This window comes from Tubulanus polymorphus, chromosome 1 (genome assembly GCF_964204645.1).
Source record: "Tubulanus polymorphus chromosome 1, tnTubPoly1.2, whole genome shotgun sequence".
Taxonomy (NCBI): Eukaryota; Metazoa; Nemertea; class Palaeonemertea; order Tubulaniformes; family Tubulanidae; genus Tubulanus; species Tubulanus polymorphus.
Window position 1 is genome coordinate 23,429,245 of NC_134025.1, and position 15,514 is coordinate 23,444,758.

At 38.3% G+C, this 15,514-nt stretch overlaps 3 protein-coding genes across 3 annotated transcripts in view; 2 read left to right on the top strand and 1 right to left on the bottom strand.

Moving 5' to 3' along the window:
- The first annotated feature begins 120 nt into the window (after nt 1-120).
- On the top strand, nt 121-6,755 carry LOC141915300 (uncharacterized). The gene is made up of 8 exons (XM_074806786.1): nt 121-254; nt 684-781; nt 895-1,042; nt 1,769-1,983; nt 2,091-2,261; nt 2,848-3,221; nt 3,686-6,064; nt 6,515-6,755. Exons 2-8 carry the CDS (start codon nt 716-718, stop codon nt 6,573-6,575), a joined length of 3,414 nt encoding a protein of 1,137 aa, XP_074662887.1. The 5' UTR covers nt 121-254; nt 684-715; the 3' UTR covers nt 6,576-6,755.
- A 735-nt stretch (nt 6,756-7,490) lies between these two features.
- On the bottom strand, nt 7,491-9,104 carry LOC141915302 (serine palmitoyltransferase small subunit A-like). Its single transcript, XM_074806788.1, has 2 exons — nt 8,929-9,104; nt 7,491-8,001 (listed from the first exon to the last, which is right to left on the bottom strand). Exons 1-2 carry the CDS (start codon nt 9,032-9,034, stop codon nt 7,835-7,837), a joined length of 273 nt encoding a protein of 90 aa, XP_074662889.1. The 5' UTR covers nt 9,035-9,104; the 3' UTR covers nt 7,491-7,834.
- Nucleotides 9,105-10,325: 1,221 nt separating this feature from the next.
- Nucleotides 10,326-15,514, top strand: part of LOC141915301 (sodium/calcium exchanger 1-like) — a 34,725-nt gene continuing 29,536 nt past the window's right edge. The window contains exons 1-2 of the mRNA XM_074806787.1: nt 10,326-10,419; nt 12,700-14,431. Coding sequence (XP_074662888.1) covers nt 12,708-14,431 — 1,724 coding nt within the window. The 5' untranslated portion in view covers nt 10,326-10,419; nt 12,700-12,707. The remainder of the gene's footprint in view (nt 10,420-12,699; nt 14,432-15,514) is intronic.

Sequence of the window (15,514 nt, forward strand, 5' to 3'; positions counted from 1 at the left end):
GATAATGCAATAAATTTGAAATTGAATTCACTACCAACCGTTGCCGTGCACGATCTAACCTTAATCAGTCAGGAATATTTTCATTTCCGGGTTACTGTCACTGCTCTCTGCGCACGGGAACGACGTTGATTAAGTAGCTAGTGGTAGGCCTAATTTTCATAAAATTCATATTACTCGTCACGTTCAGTTTTTTGTCAAACGTTTAATTCGCCGCCGAGCACCCGAGTCAATGATTAGACGACGTCGCGAACAGAGTGAGTTTATTTGAATTTTTAAGCCTGTTTTTGCCCAGCCCACATTATTTTCCCTCCTTTCCACTTGTTGATCGATTGTTGACTACGGATACCAGTTTTCTAGTTTCCGTATATCCTGCGTGTGAGCGAGTAGTTCATCACTCTTATTAATATGGAAGAGCTTTCATTCAGTTCCAAGATAGAGAAAAATTCAATGTAGACTTATCAGTCGGACTCTGCTGGCTCTCGCAGCTAGCAGTCATCAAAAATATTTTGGCATTAGATATTTAGTCCATATGAATTACTTTAAAATATCAACTAAACCAATTCATTTTGATCCAAATTGTCTCTCTGAAACGTCTTCAGGTAACACTTGATCATCCATCAATGATGACTCATCCAGATCTGCGTTGTCTGAATAATTACCTTTCTGACTGTTTGGTTTTTCAGGTACTTCACAATGGGTTAGACTGTGATATCAAATGCCATCAACTGTATCAGAAGATATCCTTCTACCAGGAAGCCTGGTAAAGGATCGATGGAGGGTGGTAAGTGCCAATATCTCGTTTCAATCTTAAATTCGTTTAACCTTTTGATTGAGATTTCAGATTTCTATATCACTGGCAAAAGTGTAGGCCTACTAAATGTCTTACATTTGCAGTTAAAAAAAATCGGTGGAGGGGGTTTTGGCGAAATTTACGAAGGGTTAGACATGGTGACCAAGGAAACTGTTGCAATGAAGGTAGAATCGGCAAAACAGCCGAAGCAAGTGCTGAAAATGGAAGTGGCTGTACTGAAAAAATTACAAGGTATTTATGAAATAATCTCCTAATGAATGCTTGTTTTTTAAAGTTTCTTGCTTGTTGAATACCACCACGTATACAAATAAATCTGCATTCAAATCTTCAACATGATTAATAAATAGACTTAATCAAATCACCAATGGATTTCTTTTGGAACTGAAATTCATCGTGTCAAATTTGTCTTCGATTTACTAAAAGGATGCTTTAGGGCCTATATGAATTTTATATCAGGGTCTCTATGACTCCTTGATTCCTTAAAAAACACCTTCAAAACGGAAAATGCTTTTAAATGGTACTTGAAACAAAATGACCAGACTTCAACTTTGAGAAATAGGCAATTTGAAATTTTGGTCTAGTTTGTAGTTGTACAGCCGACGATGCCTAAATCGGTACGGTTGGGACCAGATTTTGTTTGACCTGATTAAGCAGTTACTGAATAAGAAACTAAGTTTAGGCAGCGTAAAGGATAAAAATTTGCTACAATATTTGGGGTGAAAGTGATGCAGACGCTTCCTTGAAATATGAAATTTTCTCCATTAAAACTCATTTTATCCAGGATTGAGTGATCTGTAGGGACCCCGTTAGCGTAGATCCCATTTGATTCAGCTTATAGCCAATCATATCTATCCAGTAAAATAATTCAAAAGTCACATTCTACACTCATTTAATAAAATATCAGCTCAAAATTTATGATGGATTGTTTGGTATTGATTGTTCTGATGTTATGTTTAGGGAAAGATCATGTATGTCGTTTTATCGGCTGCGGAAGAATGGATCGCTTCAACTACGTCGTGATGTCACTCCAAGCAAAAAATCTTGCCGAACTGCGTCGCAGTCAACCACGGGGTATTTTTTCTGTGAGCACGACCGTGCGACTCGGACGGCAAATACTGGAAGCAATCCAGTCTATACATTCCGTTGGATTTCTTCATCGTGACATTAAACCTGTAAGTTTATTTTCATTGGCCATCAGCAGCTCAATGAGGATGTCTTCAAATCTTGTCACTAAAGATACATTTGGTAGTTGAAATGACTCGATCAATATTTTTTCCAGTCAAATTTTGCCATGGGACGCCACCCTAGCAACAACAAAAAGGTCTATATGTTAGATTTCGGCCTAGCTCGCCAATATACTAACTCGGAAGGAGAAGTCAGAGCCCCGCGAGCTGCTGCAGGTTTTCGAGGAACAGTCCGATATGCATCAGTTAATGCTCACAAGAATAAGGTATGCGCCCAATCTCCAGTGGAACTGGGTTGAAATAATTCTGTATTAGATACCAACATGATCCTACATATATAATAAAACATGCATATAATAATGATAGTGATCTTGGCTTAGACTTAGTTCCATATAGAACAATCGTCATCCGTCTGGAGTATTAAGTGTAAAAAGAAAATAGAAAAAGCTGACATATGTTGTTTATCTTTACTTCAAATAATGACAATTGATTTCTGAAAAGATGTTAGTGCTTGTGACAGACGATCTGTTGTAAATCAATAAACGCACTATTTCTGTTCAATATCTCTACTCGTGCTTACGGCTATAGCTAAGCAACCCAACCCTAAAGCAGATTAGACTCGAAAAATTGTCGCATATAAGTCGAAACGTTGAATGAGTAAATTTATAGCTATAAGGAAACTTTTCGGATTTTATCTTCCGTAATATATGTATGGGTTTTCTATATATGATGCTTTTACCTTCAATATATGTTATTTGAATATCCATTCAAGAGGGGGTGTATGAATAAGCTAATAATGAAAAAATGACTGTTTTATTACTGTTTAAGAATTATGGTTTTATTGATCTCCAGGAGATGGGTCGACACGATGATTTGTGGTCTTTGTTCTACATGCTCGTCGAGTTCGTAATTGGGCAACTGCCGTGGCGAAAGATAAAAGACAAAGAACAAGTCGGCATCATGAAGGACAAGTACGACAATTACGCCCTGTTGCGGCACATGCCGTCGGAATTTCGAACATTTCTCGATCATATATTGACTCTGGAGTATTTCGACGAACCGGACTATAACATGTTGCTGGGATTGTTCGATTCGTGCATGCGACGCAAAGGAATTCGTGACGGAGATTCGTACGACTGGGAGAAAGGCTGCGGCGACGGATCCCTAACTACGACGACGACGACCACACCTCCAGTTGGAATGAAACCAACACTGGGCGTGCAAGGGTAAGCATCCATTCGATCCATAACATTTTCCTATGTCGAATACTGGAATCGACTGAGATCTCGTTCAGTTTTGCCCATCATGGAAAACAAACATTTTAGCGTGAATAAGAAGATCTCTGTCAGTCCGACCTGTCAACTTTCACTTTAAATCCTTACTATTTCTATAGTTTTATCCTATCAAGATGAAGCTTGGTACCAATGATCTGTGGGCAATGGCATAAAACAATATAAAGCAGTATTTGAGATTTTATCCTCAGGGGGTCCTAAAGTTTTTATCGGATCTGCTAGATTTTCTGTGGATGTTATACGGGTCAAAGGCTACAAGAATATTGAGCCATTTTTTGGATTTGACCCTCAGTATATGTGCTAGGGGTGGAGTCCATATTCAGGAAAAACGTGTATGAATCAATGAAAGCCTAATTTGCGAATGAGTTTAAATCCTGAGTATTTCATTTATATTTCAGGCAAGCAGCTGGTGGCCAAACTCCTGGTTCACAACTTCAGGCTGCTACTGATGTTATGGAGAATCTCAGTGAACAAGAAGACGGCGCCAATGTTGCAACGAGACCACAGATAAAACCTCCGCTACCATGCCACGTAGAAAACCCACACGTTATACCTTCTCGACCTCATCCGGATGATTCTCATTTGCCAAAACATGTCGAAGAAAAGAAAATCACCAGTGAACCTAAACCGGATTTCTCTGGCTCATTAAAAGCTGCTTTGAAACGTCAGTGCGCCATGAGCGCGCCTGGCATTAAAGTCCATTCACCATTAGTTGTCTTAGATACTCAGTTGCGAAACATTTTGAAGTCGAATCGCGAAGATTCGCAGTATAGTTCTTCGTGTTCGGATAAACAACATCGGAATATCAAAATCAACGTCGAAGCGGGGCCGGAGATCGTCTCGGAAGAGAATGAAAATGAACAAAAGCCAGTATTAGCGCAAGGTGGTTTGTTACATGGTGCTACTAAAGGAATCGCATGTTCACCGCTTGCCGAAGAGAGCGGTAATTCTATGCAGCCAGTAATTGGTTCCGTTATCGAAGCAGACGGCCGACAGCATCCGGCAGATATCGGTGAAAACGACAATCAACGAGAAGAGAATCTCATCAGGCCTGATCAAAATGACGACATCGGTAAAGATGTTAAACGGTATCTCAGGTTTGAAAAAAAGGACGAAGATCTCGACTCAGCGGCGAACGTAGCTGAGTATGCCGGCCGCGGGGGGATTAAATTCAATATCAACACGATAATTTTACCTGATGATCGAAGCGGTACTAACGCGATCGGTGAAGATAATATTACAAATGTCTATCAAGACGAAAATGCTACACGCGCTGCACCTATTACATTAGCTAGTCAGTGGGTCGCCTCCTCCGACGAGGAAGAGGACGATAAAAATGAAACCAAAGATAAAAAACGTGACATTTTGATGGATAGCAAACGATTATCGGACATCATGAAAGACACGAGCACCATTCCGGAGGGCAAACATGACACACGAGCTCCAAGCATTCCGAAAGCTTCAACAATTCCGCACAGTGTCGATAAAATTCTTCTGAGAGATGAAGGAGGTAGTTCTGATAAAACTGGCAATTATACAGAGTCGTCTTTGGGCGTGAGATTACGAGAAAAAACGAAAGGCATCATCGACAGCTCGAAGGCGCGCCGGCTTAGTCACGATTCGTATTTGACGCCTGTGAAGCTTTTTTCCGATCAGATTAAAGACCAAGATATGAAACTTACCCCATTGGCCACGCCAAAAAATCCAGTGGCGGATCTTGATAATGAGGACGCTTCAAAACCTTCGATTACACCGCTTTCAAAAACTCTTGAATTGTTTACCGGTGACGAGTTTAGCCCGAATAAAACACCGATGAAACAGCATAGTGCCAAAAGTGTCGATTATATCATAGATTCACCATTGATGTTTTCAGATGCAATCGATGATAATGCATCTGCAAATGCGCAAAAACCGAATGAAATTAGAAATGTTGATGAGCAAATACTCGATAAACCAAAACCAAAAGAACGGACATCTAAACTTGCCAAATTATTTAAGAAAGCTGAAGAAAAAACAAAAGCTGACGAGGTCGCGATTGATAAGCAGCCGTCTGCTGATCGTATTAGTAATTCATCGACTTCACCAGTCGGCAAAAAGTCTTCTGCGAAGTCAAAGATACCTGTGAAGCACTCGTCGAAATCGTCTGATAAAAGCGATCATCAAAGTCTTAATGAAGCTTCGCATAAAGCGAATCAGTCTCGAATACCGGTGCGAAAGTCGGCGGTCGAACAGGCAAATCATTCGAATAACACCGATCCGAAATTGCAGAAACTTTTGAGCAAGGTCGAACGACGTCGGTCGGTGCACGTCGACGGCGTTCGCGACACGACGAAGAAAGATTACACGAAAAAACGCTTGAGTCTCCGCGATAGTATGACGATCGAGGAATACAACTATCGGCCGTTTCCGCTACGTGAATCTCCGAAACGATATCGCTCGTTGGGTAATCTCGAACAGGACGTCGAGAATAGCAACCTGTTAGTCGAAGAAGTCAACGCAAACATTGTGATCGCGCAGTCGAACGAGCTCTCGCAAGACAATGAAAATAGTAATATACCGAAAGCATTTAATAATAGACCGAAAAGTACTGACATTAGCTTGTGCCATGACCTCGAAAGTATTTCGCGACACAGTTTGGATAATTCGCCGCGGCAACCGCAGTCGCTCGACGACAGTTCCAGGCGGAGTTGCGGTAGTGATTCGACATATCAAGATGGATCTCATGTACCGCGGCCTCCTCCTGGTCATGCACCTCGTCATGCCGTGATGGCTATTAGGTAAGTTTCTGGCCTTATGAACTAGTCCCTACAAATCCTCTACTTTTAAGCGGAAAATACTTTTAAAGGGATTGAAATTCATTTAATTTGATCAAAATGCCCAAGACCTTTAAATAGGACAGGGATTTTTACCGAATTAGGCGGTTACTGAATAGGATAGAAATTTGCTTACAAAACCACAAATTAACGTTTTACCAAGATAAACAGTACCGATTTAAAAGTAGTCTATAGTGATTGGGATATGAAAAAGATGCAGACACATCCTCAAAATTTCCAATTTTCCCTTCTAAAAGTTCTTATATCCAAGAGTGACTGATATGTAGTTTTAATGGAGTTTCTGCTCAAATGAAAGGAATTTCAAGCACCTTTAAATGCATTCTGGTCATCGAAGGGAACTGATTAAACCAATGTTTAATAGATGAATTAATTTGAGTTATTTCCTCATTTTAGACGTCGGCGTTATCGAGCAAAACCAGGTCAACAAGGGAACTCATTAGCTGGTCCTGAATGAACACTTAATTCTCGCCTTCGCTTAAATTTCATCGTCAAGCGCCATGTTGATTCAGTGTGTACAAGACGGCTCTGAATATTAATGTTCGTTCGTTGTCAGGAACTTCAAATGTCGTGCTTTCAGATTAAATCTATTATCTTACTGTATGATATCTTTATGTATAGCTATTAAATTATTTGCACGGGAATCTCTCTGTCTCTCTTTGTGTTCTTTTATACGAAGGATGTTCGTCAAGTGGCATGCAAAATATTTCCTATCATTTGAAAACTCGAACCCCAAGAACATTCGTGAAAACGATTCTAGTCAAACTCGTCCGAGTCTTCACATCGAGACTTAAGTCGTCACTATTTTTGATTCCCAATCAAACCCACTTAATTTGGATGGGCTTAATCCGGATTTTGATCTTACAGGGCATATAGATACAATAAACCACGCCTTACTGAGGCATAGGCAACCCAGACCTTTGACTAACTTGGGACTTTGCCGGTAGGGTTAACTGTATATGTAAAATATATTTAATCCAGATTTCTCATAATCCGGTTGAATTTCGTCAGTCCCAACTGATCTGAATTAAGCGGGTTTGACTGTTTTCAGTTCAATTTATTAAGTTCCTAAGCCTAAAAAAATCATTGTCCCAGCTACAATGACTTAAGCGAGTTTGTAGAAAAAGGCACTGGAAGGAATGCACGCAAGATCCCAAAAGCCATTGTAGTAAGGGTTTCTTTAGATTCTAGAGATTCAATTCGTTTAGATTCCATAGATGATTATTCGGCATAATTTGTTGTCATTTTGCACGAGGATTGAAGGAAATCTGTTAGAAGTATACTCAAGAATACGAATACGTCCACCAAAATAAACACATAACAAGCAATGAAATACAAAATAAATATATTATATCAAGATAATTTACAATTGTTCAATAATGATACATCATTGACCACAGTTCAACCTCCGATTATCATTAAAGTTAAGTCATTATCATTAATACGTGTACTATACGTAAACAATTTGAGAAATCCATAATGCAGCAGTTCATGATGCAGTTGGCACTCGCAGAAAGGTTTTTCCCTGTAAAAACCATATCATACTACTTGAGAGAAAAAAATGATATACCGGTACTGATAGTCCATGTCATTTTAGATTCTATACCTATTCCTTGCCCAATACTGTCAGCGTCAACTTTCAGCGTTTCGAAACTGATTCAAGTCCCAATACTGTAAGCGATGCACGAATAATCCAAGGTGGTATTTACGTTAGTGCTACGTTTCTTGGTTGACTTGTATGGTTCGCGTGACGTCCAAATCGTCCGTATTATTCGATATGCCTAACACGAATTTCACGAATTTTATAACCATAATCGCGTGACCAGGCAGGAAAATGTACGTAGTATAAACTGCCATTGCGATAATAGCGACCAGTATAGAATCTGAACAGTTTCGTTAAGGAAAAAAATGCCTTGTTTGTTTTGACTGCTTTCATAAACTGAAAATAGTCAAGAGTTTGTCTGTAATGAAATTAAATGAAAGTGGCGGCAAAATCATGTTTACTAAAATATGCCGCCTCTTGGCAAAATATCAACTTCTAATGTCTATTTATTAATGGATGAGACCTGTTTTTCTTGGATATTTTGCTTACTTTTTGGGGTACATACCTCATTTATGTCTTAACAGAATGCCAAAAATCGCGGACAACAACTGAATATCCGATATATTTCCAGTTCTGTACCAATTAGATGGATTGGCAAAAAGACTCCTTAAGTCCAGTTGAATGAGAGAGAAAATCCTCCATTTTGTCAAATTTCTTGAATTTTTACATTGTCACCATGCCTACGAAATGAAGTTATTTTTCTTGTGGGGTCTCAACAACTAAATCAGGGTGGCGTAAGCATGGTAACAATGTTCAAATCCAAGAAATTTGACAAAATGGAAGATTTTCTCTCTCATTCAACTGGACTTAAGGAGTCTTTTTGCCAATCCATCTAATTGGTGCAGAACTGGAAATATATCGGATATTCAGTTGTTGTCCGCGATTTTTGGCATTCTGTTAAGACATAAATGAGGTATGTACCCCAAAAAGTAAGCAAAATATCCCAGAAAAACAGGTCTCATCAATTAATAAATAGACATTAAATTATAATGAATCACAATTCATGGCGACCCTCCTAATTAAAAAATGACAAACTATTTTCTCAGCATACACCTAAGGTAGCCGATATATTCTTAAATTGTTCAACCAATTACGTGCAGAATATAATTAACTAATGGGGTGCACTTCCCAATCCACCAACGAAAAATAGAAAATAAAATGCATTTGATTTGAATTAAAATTGAATTCCTGTTAAATAAAAGGATACTGAAAATATGTCGTTCCCACGGTTCTGCCATATATAAAGCTGTGTTCAGTAAGTATTGGAAATACCAATACTTTATAAAGCCACTTATTCGATCGAAGACTGACATCCTATAGTTCTATTTGGAAATATATAAGACAGATTCAATGAAAGTACATGAAGTGACAAGTTAACACTCACTACCTATTTTCCGGTATTGGACTCAGTTGTCGATTCAATTATGGGATTCGGACTACGGACAGGACATGAGATGCGGGTCGCGACAGCGGGACCCGCCGGTTTCCAAATTTTCGGATGTGTAGCATAAGATGTTCCACTACAGTAGAGTGGGGACAAAAGATGGATTTTTTGGAAAGACTTTGAATCGAATTGACGACAACGACCCGGTCATTGGATGGCCGCGGGCACATCGCCAACCTAAACGTCGGGTCGGTCCTTTGCAAAAAAGTCAGTGGTTTGAGAAGTAGCTGAACAAAAAAGCACGAACATTAGGTTTTGCTCCATTTCTATGAGACTGTTTTTAAAAATCTAAATTCGTAATTTTTTGCAAGGAAACCCGCAAATTGTCAATTGTGATCCGCGAGCGCGTTACTGAAATCAGAATATCGGAACTTTGGTGATACTGGATGGTTTTCTGGATTGGAGTATCAACTTACGGAGTGCGAATGAATCAAAACAACTCAGTTAAGTACTCTCGTTTTCAGTTCAACGTCACATCAAAATTAACAGATAGAAAACATAGCATATATAATTCTATGGCATTTATTGAAATTGAAAATGTGTATCAATTCATCGGATATACTGATGTTGCAACTGTATAAGTTCAGCTTATAGTGATTATGATATAATAAGTGTGTGTCAAAATTTGACACTTGTCTTGAGGGACACCTAATAGCATTTTGGAGAGTGAACGGGCATCTTCAGTCATAGAGATTGAAGTGAGCAAATACTCTTCTGATCAAAATCGTTTTCAACTTGGCAATTCACCCGCAATCCGAGTCAAAATTGGCATCATTGCTAGAATCAATCCAAAGTTTTGATAGATCTTCAAATTCGATAATCTTAATCAATCCAATAAGGTAAAGAAGAAATTAAAAACGAAAGACCAACATTGCTTATTTGTAATGCTGACAACGCTGGGGCTACTTCACCGGACAAGATGAAATAAAGACAAATGATTATGGCGTCATGTAGAAGCTATCGTATTTACTATTTACATGAATCTGTAATCAATGATTATCACCTAGCAGCATCCTGCTAAGCGCTCCTATTATGCCGCGCCGCGCCGCTGCTAACACACACTGTACTGTAGACGCGCTGTAGCAACGTCAGTAGCTGTTAGTAGTGCTCATGTCGTGTACAAGGCGTTTCCACATTTAAGTTCCTCTCACACTCCTGTCGGAGTATACAGGATCGTTGGGCGTTTTCAGGAGCTTAATTCAGGCTTCTATGAGATAAAGCGAATTCGAATGTTTTTATAGTCTTATTTTATTGGTGAGTATTGAACGCATTTTGTAATTCCACCCATTCATTCGTGTGCTAGTAAACTGCTGTTGAATTGTTACTGACAAATCGCCGTTTATATTCGCATTGCTAAGTACGCTATTTGCCATAGAAGTAAGGGATGTTCGTTTTTTCTTTGGTTAATGTGGCTATGAGTAAAATACAATTAAATCCTAATGTGAATACGGCTACAGTAAAGAGTAATAAGCTTAGCAAAGAGTGTCTCTATAAGTTAGTATTTATTTTTGATTACACTGCATCTATTTTAAGTACAATGTGTATATAGGGCTGGTGGAAGCAATTTGTCATCGGCCTCGCTCATATTCGAGGGTAGAATTATATCCATCTTTTAAATGGATACAATTCGAAGGCTCTGGGGCTAATTTAGACCATAGCTTTTTTGGACAATTATTTCAAAGGGATGGGAGCAGAATGAGCAACAGTTTTGGAATAACCTAAATTATCTGGAAAATTATTGGACTGGCCAAAGCCACCCCAGCAGCCCCTTTGTCGGACTTGACAAAAGTATGCAGCCCTGCCAGGGCCATGTAGAGAGATTGCTTTTTAGTTTTTGTAAAATCAAATTTGAGATTTTGATAGCTTTAGATTAGAACCCTGAAGATCTACGTATATAATGTTGAAAAAATGACTGTTCAGCCAGAAATTGTTAGGGCAAATCCTTTGAGATGCCTTCACAAGATTTTAATGTATGAAACAGCATTATTTACTAACATTATAACAACGAAACAACATATTCTGGCAAGAAGACCAAGCCACCTGCATTCATTATATCATGCTTTGTTTGGCATGTGGTGGAAGAAAAGTATATACTACCACTCTTTCATGAATAGCCTAGTCAACACATCTTGTGAAATAGCTATATTAATGAAATTCAGAAGGCCTTTACATTTTTATTCTGGCTAAAATATATCACAAGATTGGAACCTTTAGATAAAAGGCTTTCATGTTATTGTTATGCCTCGTCCTGAATACAATTCAAAATCCAAGGCCTCTAGATTAATTCCTTAGGGGTTTCCAACCTTCAATACTTCACAAAAGTTCATATTCATTTCATTCATCTCTACTTCATTATCGTTTTATGAAGTAAAAAGTAGTTTAGATCTTGTTCTTTTTAGTTATTTTTATGTATGTCTTTTCACTGATCTCGTGGGGCCTGGGAAATTTAATTAATGCATGTGTGCTTTCATGACCAATATTCAGTCGTTATTCATTAATTTGTTTGAAACACATTACGCATATACCACTTAACATGGTGTCATGTGTTGAAAATACATTCAAAAATGGACATAATATTATGCTATAATTGGGTCATGGCGATAGTTTTGGAGTAATCATCGGAATATGAAAATGGAGTTGTGGAGATTAGCCTATTATTGATGATGAGTAGATGAAACACATTTTTGTATGATGATAAATTTTGTTGAAATAATATGTAATTTTTAGTGTTGTCAAAAAAGTTCCGATTTCTGAAAATTTATTTCATGTAGTAAACATTGAAATACTGATATACATATTGTATGAACTACGTACTAAATATGTGCCTAAGTTTTTAAGTTGAGTTGAGGTTTCAAGACTTGTACTGGTGGAAATCTGAAGTTTGTTTTAATAGAAAGAAAAACAAATTGTAGTACTACTACAATTATGAATTATTCATTTTCATGCAAATCATGAATTATAACCATGGTGCATTTGCAGTTGCTATTCAGTTACATATAGCCGGATTTGCATTTTGATAATGTGGGTTGTCTTTTTATTTGAAAACAAATTCCCACATTATACACAATGCCAATTGCCTATAGATTAATGTTATTCTGAACTCTACAACAACGATGTAGTTTAATCCAACTTTTGAAATCTAAAAGGAATGTTATATTTAATATTTTGTCGATCAGATTCCACTAAAACAAAAAACCCATTAGAATAAAGTGGTTTTATGCTATAATTGTTACTACCTATGCTTGATTGATTTATGGTTTTGGTATTCATTATCCATGGCCACTCTTATGACTGGTATTAACTTATGCCTCGAGTTAACCCCCGACTTAAGGTCTGCAAAATGGCCCTAAGATTTAAAGCCCTGTTAAGTAGAATTTGTAAAAACTCTATTTCGTTTTTATCAATCAACTGAATATTATCGCGAAAAAAAATTGTTAGAAATAAAATTATATTTATATAGCATTCAGAATTATGATATTCACATTCTAACATACATTCCAGTACTGATAATAAGTGGATTTTTTTTTCTTTCAGATGCAAGGATGCACAAAATGAGACAAATAATCAAGGGGGTATTTTACCCATTACCCTTTATTTTTGTGCTCATGTCTATGTTCTCAGGAGCATCAGCCGACGAAAATAAGACCGGCAAAGAAGAGGATGATGAAGTGTGTAAAGATGGTGTCTTTCTGCCAAGATGGGAGCCGGTGGGACAGCTTAGCACTGGTGATAAGATCGCCAGAGCAACTGTCTATATGTCATCGATGGTTTTCATGTTTCTCGGAGTATCAATCATAGCCGATAGATTTATGGCAGCTATTGAGGTTATTACCTCGAAAGAAAAGGAAGTTCGAGTTAAAAAGCCGAACGGCGAGATGTCAGTTATAAGCGTACGCATTTGGAACGAGACCGTATCCAATTTGACCCTGATGGCGTTAGGCTCATCAGCTCCGGAGATCTTGTTGTCATTGATAGAAATTGTCGGTAAAGATTTCAATGCCGGTGACCTCGGACCAGGAACAATTGTTGGTAGCGCCGCCTTCAATTTGTTTATTATAATCGCAATTTGCGTATACGTAATTCCTGATGGTGAAGTACGTCGAATTAAACATTTAAGAGTGTTCTTCATCACTGCAACATGGAGCATCTTCGCTTATTTGTGGTTGTATATGATCATCGGTGTCATAACGCCGAATCGAGTCGATGTTTGGGAAGCGTTGCTGACGTTCTTGTTTTTCCCGTTGACCGTTGTCACGGCGTATTTCGCCGATCGAAAGATTTTCTTCTACAGCTTCTTGTCGAAGAAATACCGGGGCAGCCGTACGAAAAAGGTTGTCATCCAAGCTGAAGGCGATGTTGAGATGGCTGATGGTAAAACGAACTACTTGGCAGATGGTGCTGAACTGAAGGCAGTTGATAACATCGATCCTGAAGTCGCTGATTTCGAGAAACATCGAAAAGATTACATTGAGATCATACGCGAATTGAGGAAAAAGAATCCGAATATCGATGCCAAAACGCTTGAAGAAATGGCGCAATACGAAGTTATGAATCGAGGGCCGAAAAGTAGAGCGTTTTATCGTATCCAAGCTACTAGGAAACTCACTGGTGGAGGCAATGTTATCAAAAGATCAAAGATTGAAAGAAAAGCGAGTGTAGAAGATGTTAAGCTTGATGCTCAGGATGACATTACGAGAATATGTTTCGAGCCAGGGCATTACACGGTTATGGAAAATGTAGGTGTGTTTAAATTGACAGTGTCTCGACAGGGAGGCGATCTTGATAATACGGTCTACGTCGACTACAAAACAGAAGATGGTACCGCCAATGCTGGCTCGGATTACGAATTCGCAGAAGGTTCGATCGTTTTTTATCCGGGTGAAACCCACAAACAATTTCCCATTACAATTATCGACGACGAAATTTTTGAAGAAGACGAACATTTCTACGTTCGACTTTCAAACATACGAATTGGCGACACAGATGGCATGTTTAAAGACAATCCGACTGAAAAGGTACAGCTTGTCAACCCATCGCAAGCCACTGTTATGATTCTAGATGACGACCACGCAGGCGTTTTTCACTTCGCTTTGACGAAAACGGAAGTGGTAGAATCTTGCGGCGAGGCTGAGCTTACGATTCTGCGATCATCTGGTGCCAGGGGTCGGGTTATTTTGCCATACCGAACAATCGATGGTTCGGCCAAAGGAGGGAAGGATTTCGAAACAGTTGATGATGAAATTGTCTTTGAAAATGATGAAACTCAGTAAGTAGACATTTTCATTTCTTGTCTTGATTTGTATATACCATCTCGGCAGCTAAACATTCCTTTCAATGTTACAAGTGCTCGCATACTTGCCCCTTTGTCTGAAGGTGAATGGACTTTTACAATTACCTGTTCATGCGTAGGCTAATTTTACTGTTAACAGTTTACCTTGATCTTCCGTAATCATTTTACACTATTCACGCTCAGGCGGAACGTTGTTCTGGCGGGGTGAGGCGGGGCTGTAGCATGTAACGGCATCGCTCTAGAAATAGATGCTTAATAAATAATGTAAAGAAGATATAAAGTATGCATGCCAACATGTGAAACAACTGACAGCGAGTTTCAAAATGTAATTTCGTAACGCAGTATCTTAAGTTATTGAGTCCAATGATAAATTCAGTTGTGTGGTGGGAAGTATCAATTCTCCAATATTTTAGTAGAATCCCTTAATATATTTAAGCCCTGATCTGTGTAGTATTTCTTCAGCAAGTTTCTTACATCTTTTGATCATCCAAGATTTGCGGATATATATATATATATATATATATATATATATATATATATATATATATATATATATATATATATATATATATATATATATATTGGTTACTATGGCAGCTGTTAAAAAATTGAAGCATTTCAAGTATTGAAAATTAAGTAATGCAGTTATGCTGTTTGAATTTTATACTGTAATATCCAAACATGCGCCAAACCTGTGTACACAAGCTGCATGTATTCAAAAAATCTGTTTCCACTGCCTGCTTATAGATTGCCTTTATTTCAACTTTCGCAGTGGGAAAAAGGTTCAAATTAAATTTCGATATGCAACGAGATTTATGCATTGTTACAATGTTCGAAAAGTAAAAATGTGTCGCGTGCACGCGTTATCATATTTGATTAGAATTCAGCTGTTTAACTCGGTCGGTTCATGTAACATGCAAATCGATGATTTATTGACCGAACGTTTGTTCTGTATTCCGCGCTAGACTGCGCCCTGTAATAGACCTATTCACTGCCACGGATAATCCCGTATTTATTTGCTTTCTATAATTTCTGATTTGATGAGCAGGCTGCATAGTT

Bases quoted from the DNA above. Each gene is read 5' to 3' on its own strand.
- LOC141915300 (XM_074806786.1), top strand. From the start codon at position 716: ATGCCATCAACTGTATCAGAAGATATCCTTCTACCAGGAAGCCTGGTA. The intron at 2,262-2,847 runs GTATGCGCCCAA...ATTGATCTCCAG, and splicing joins TTAATGCTCACAAGAATAAG to GAGATGGGTCGACACGATGA. The intron at 3,222-3,685 runs GTAAGCATCCAT...TTTATATTTCAG, and splicing joins CCAACACTGGGCGTGCAAGG to GCAAGCAGCTGGTGGCCAAA.
- LOC141915302 (XM_074806788.1), bottom strand. From the start codon at position 9,034: ATGTCAGTCTTCGATCGAATAAGTGGCTTTATAAAGTATTGGTATTTC. The intron at 8,002-8,928 runs GTATCCTTTTAT...GAAACTGTTCAG, and splicing joins GTGGGAACGACATATTTTCA to ATTCTATACTGGTCGCTATT.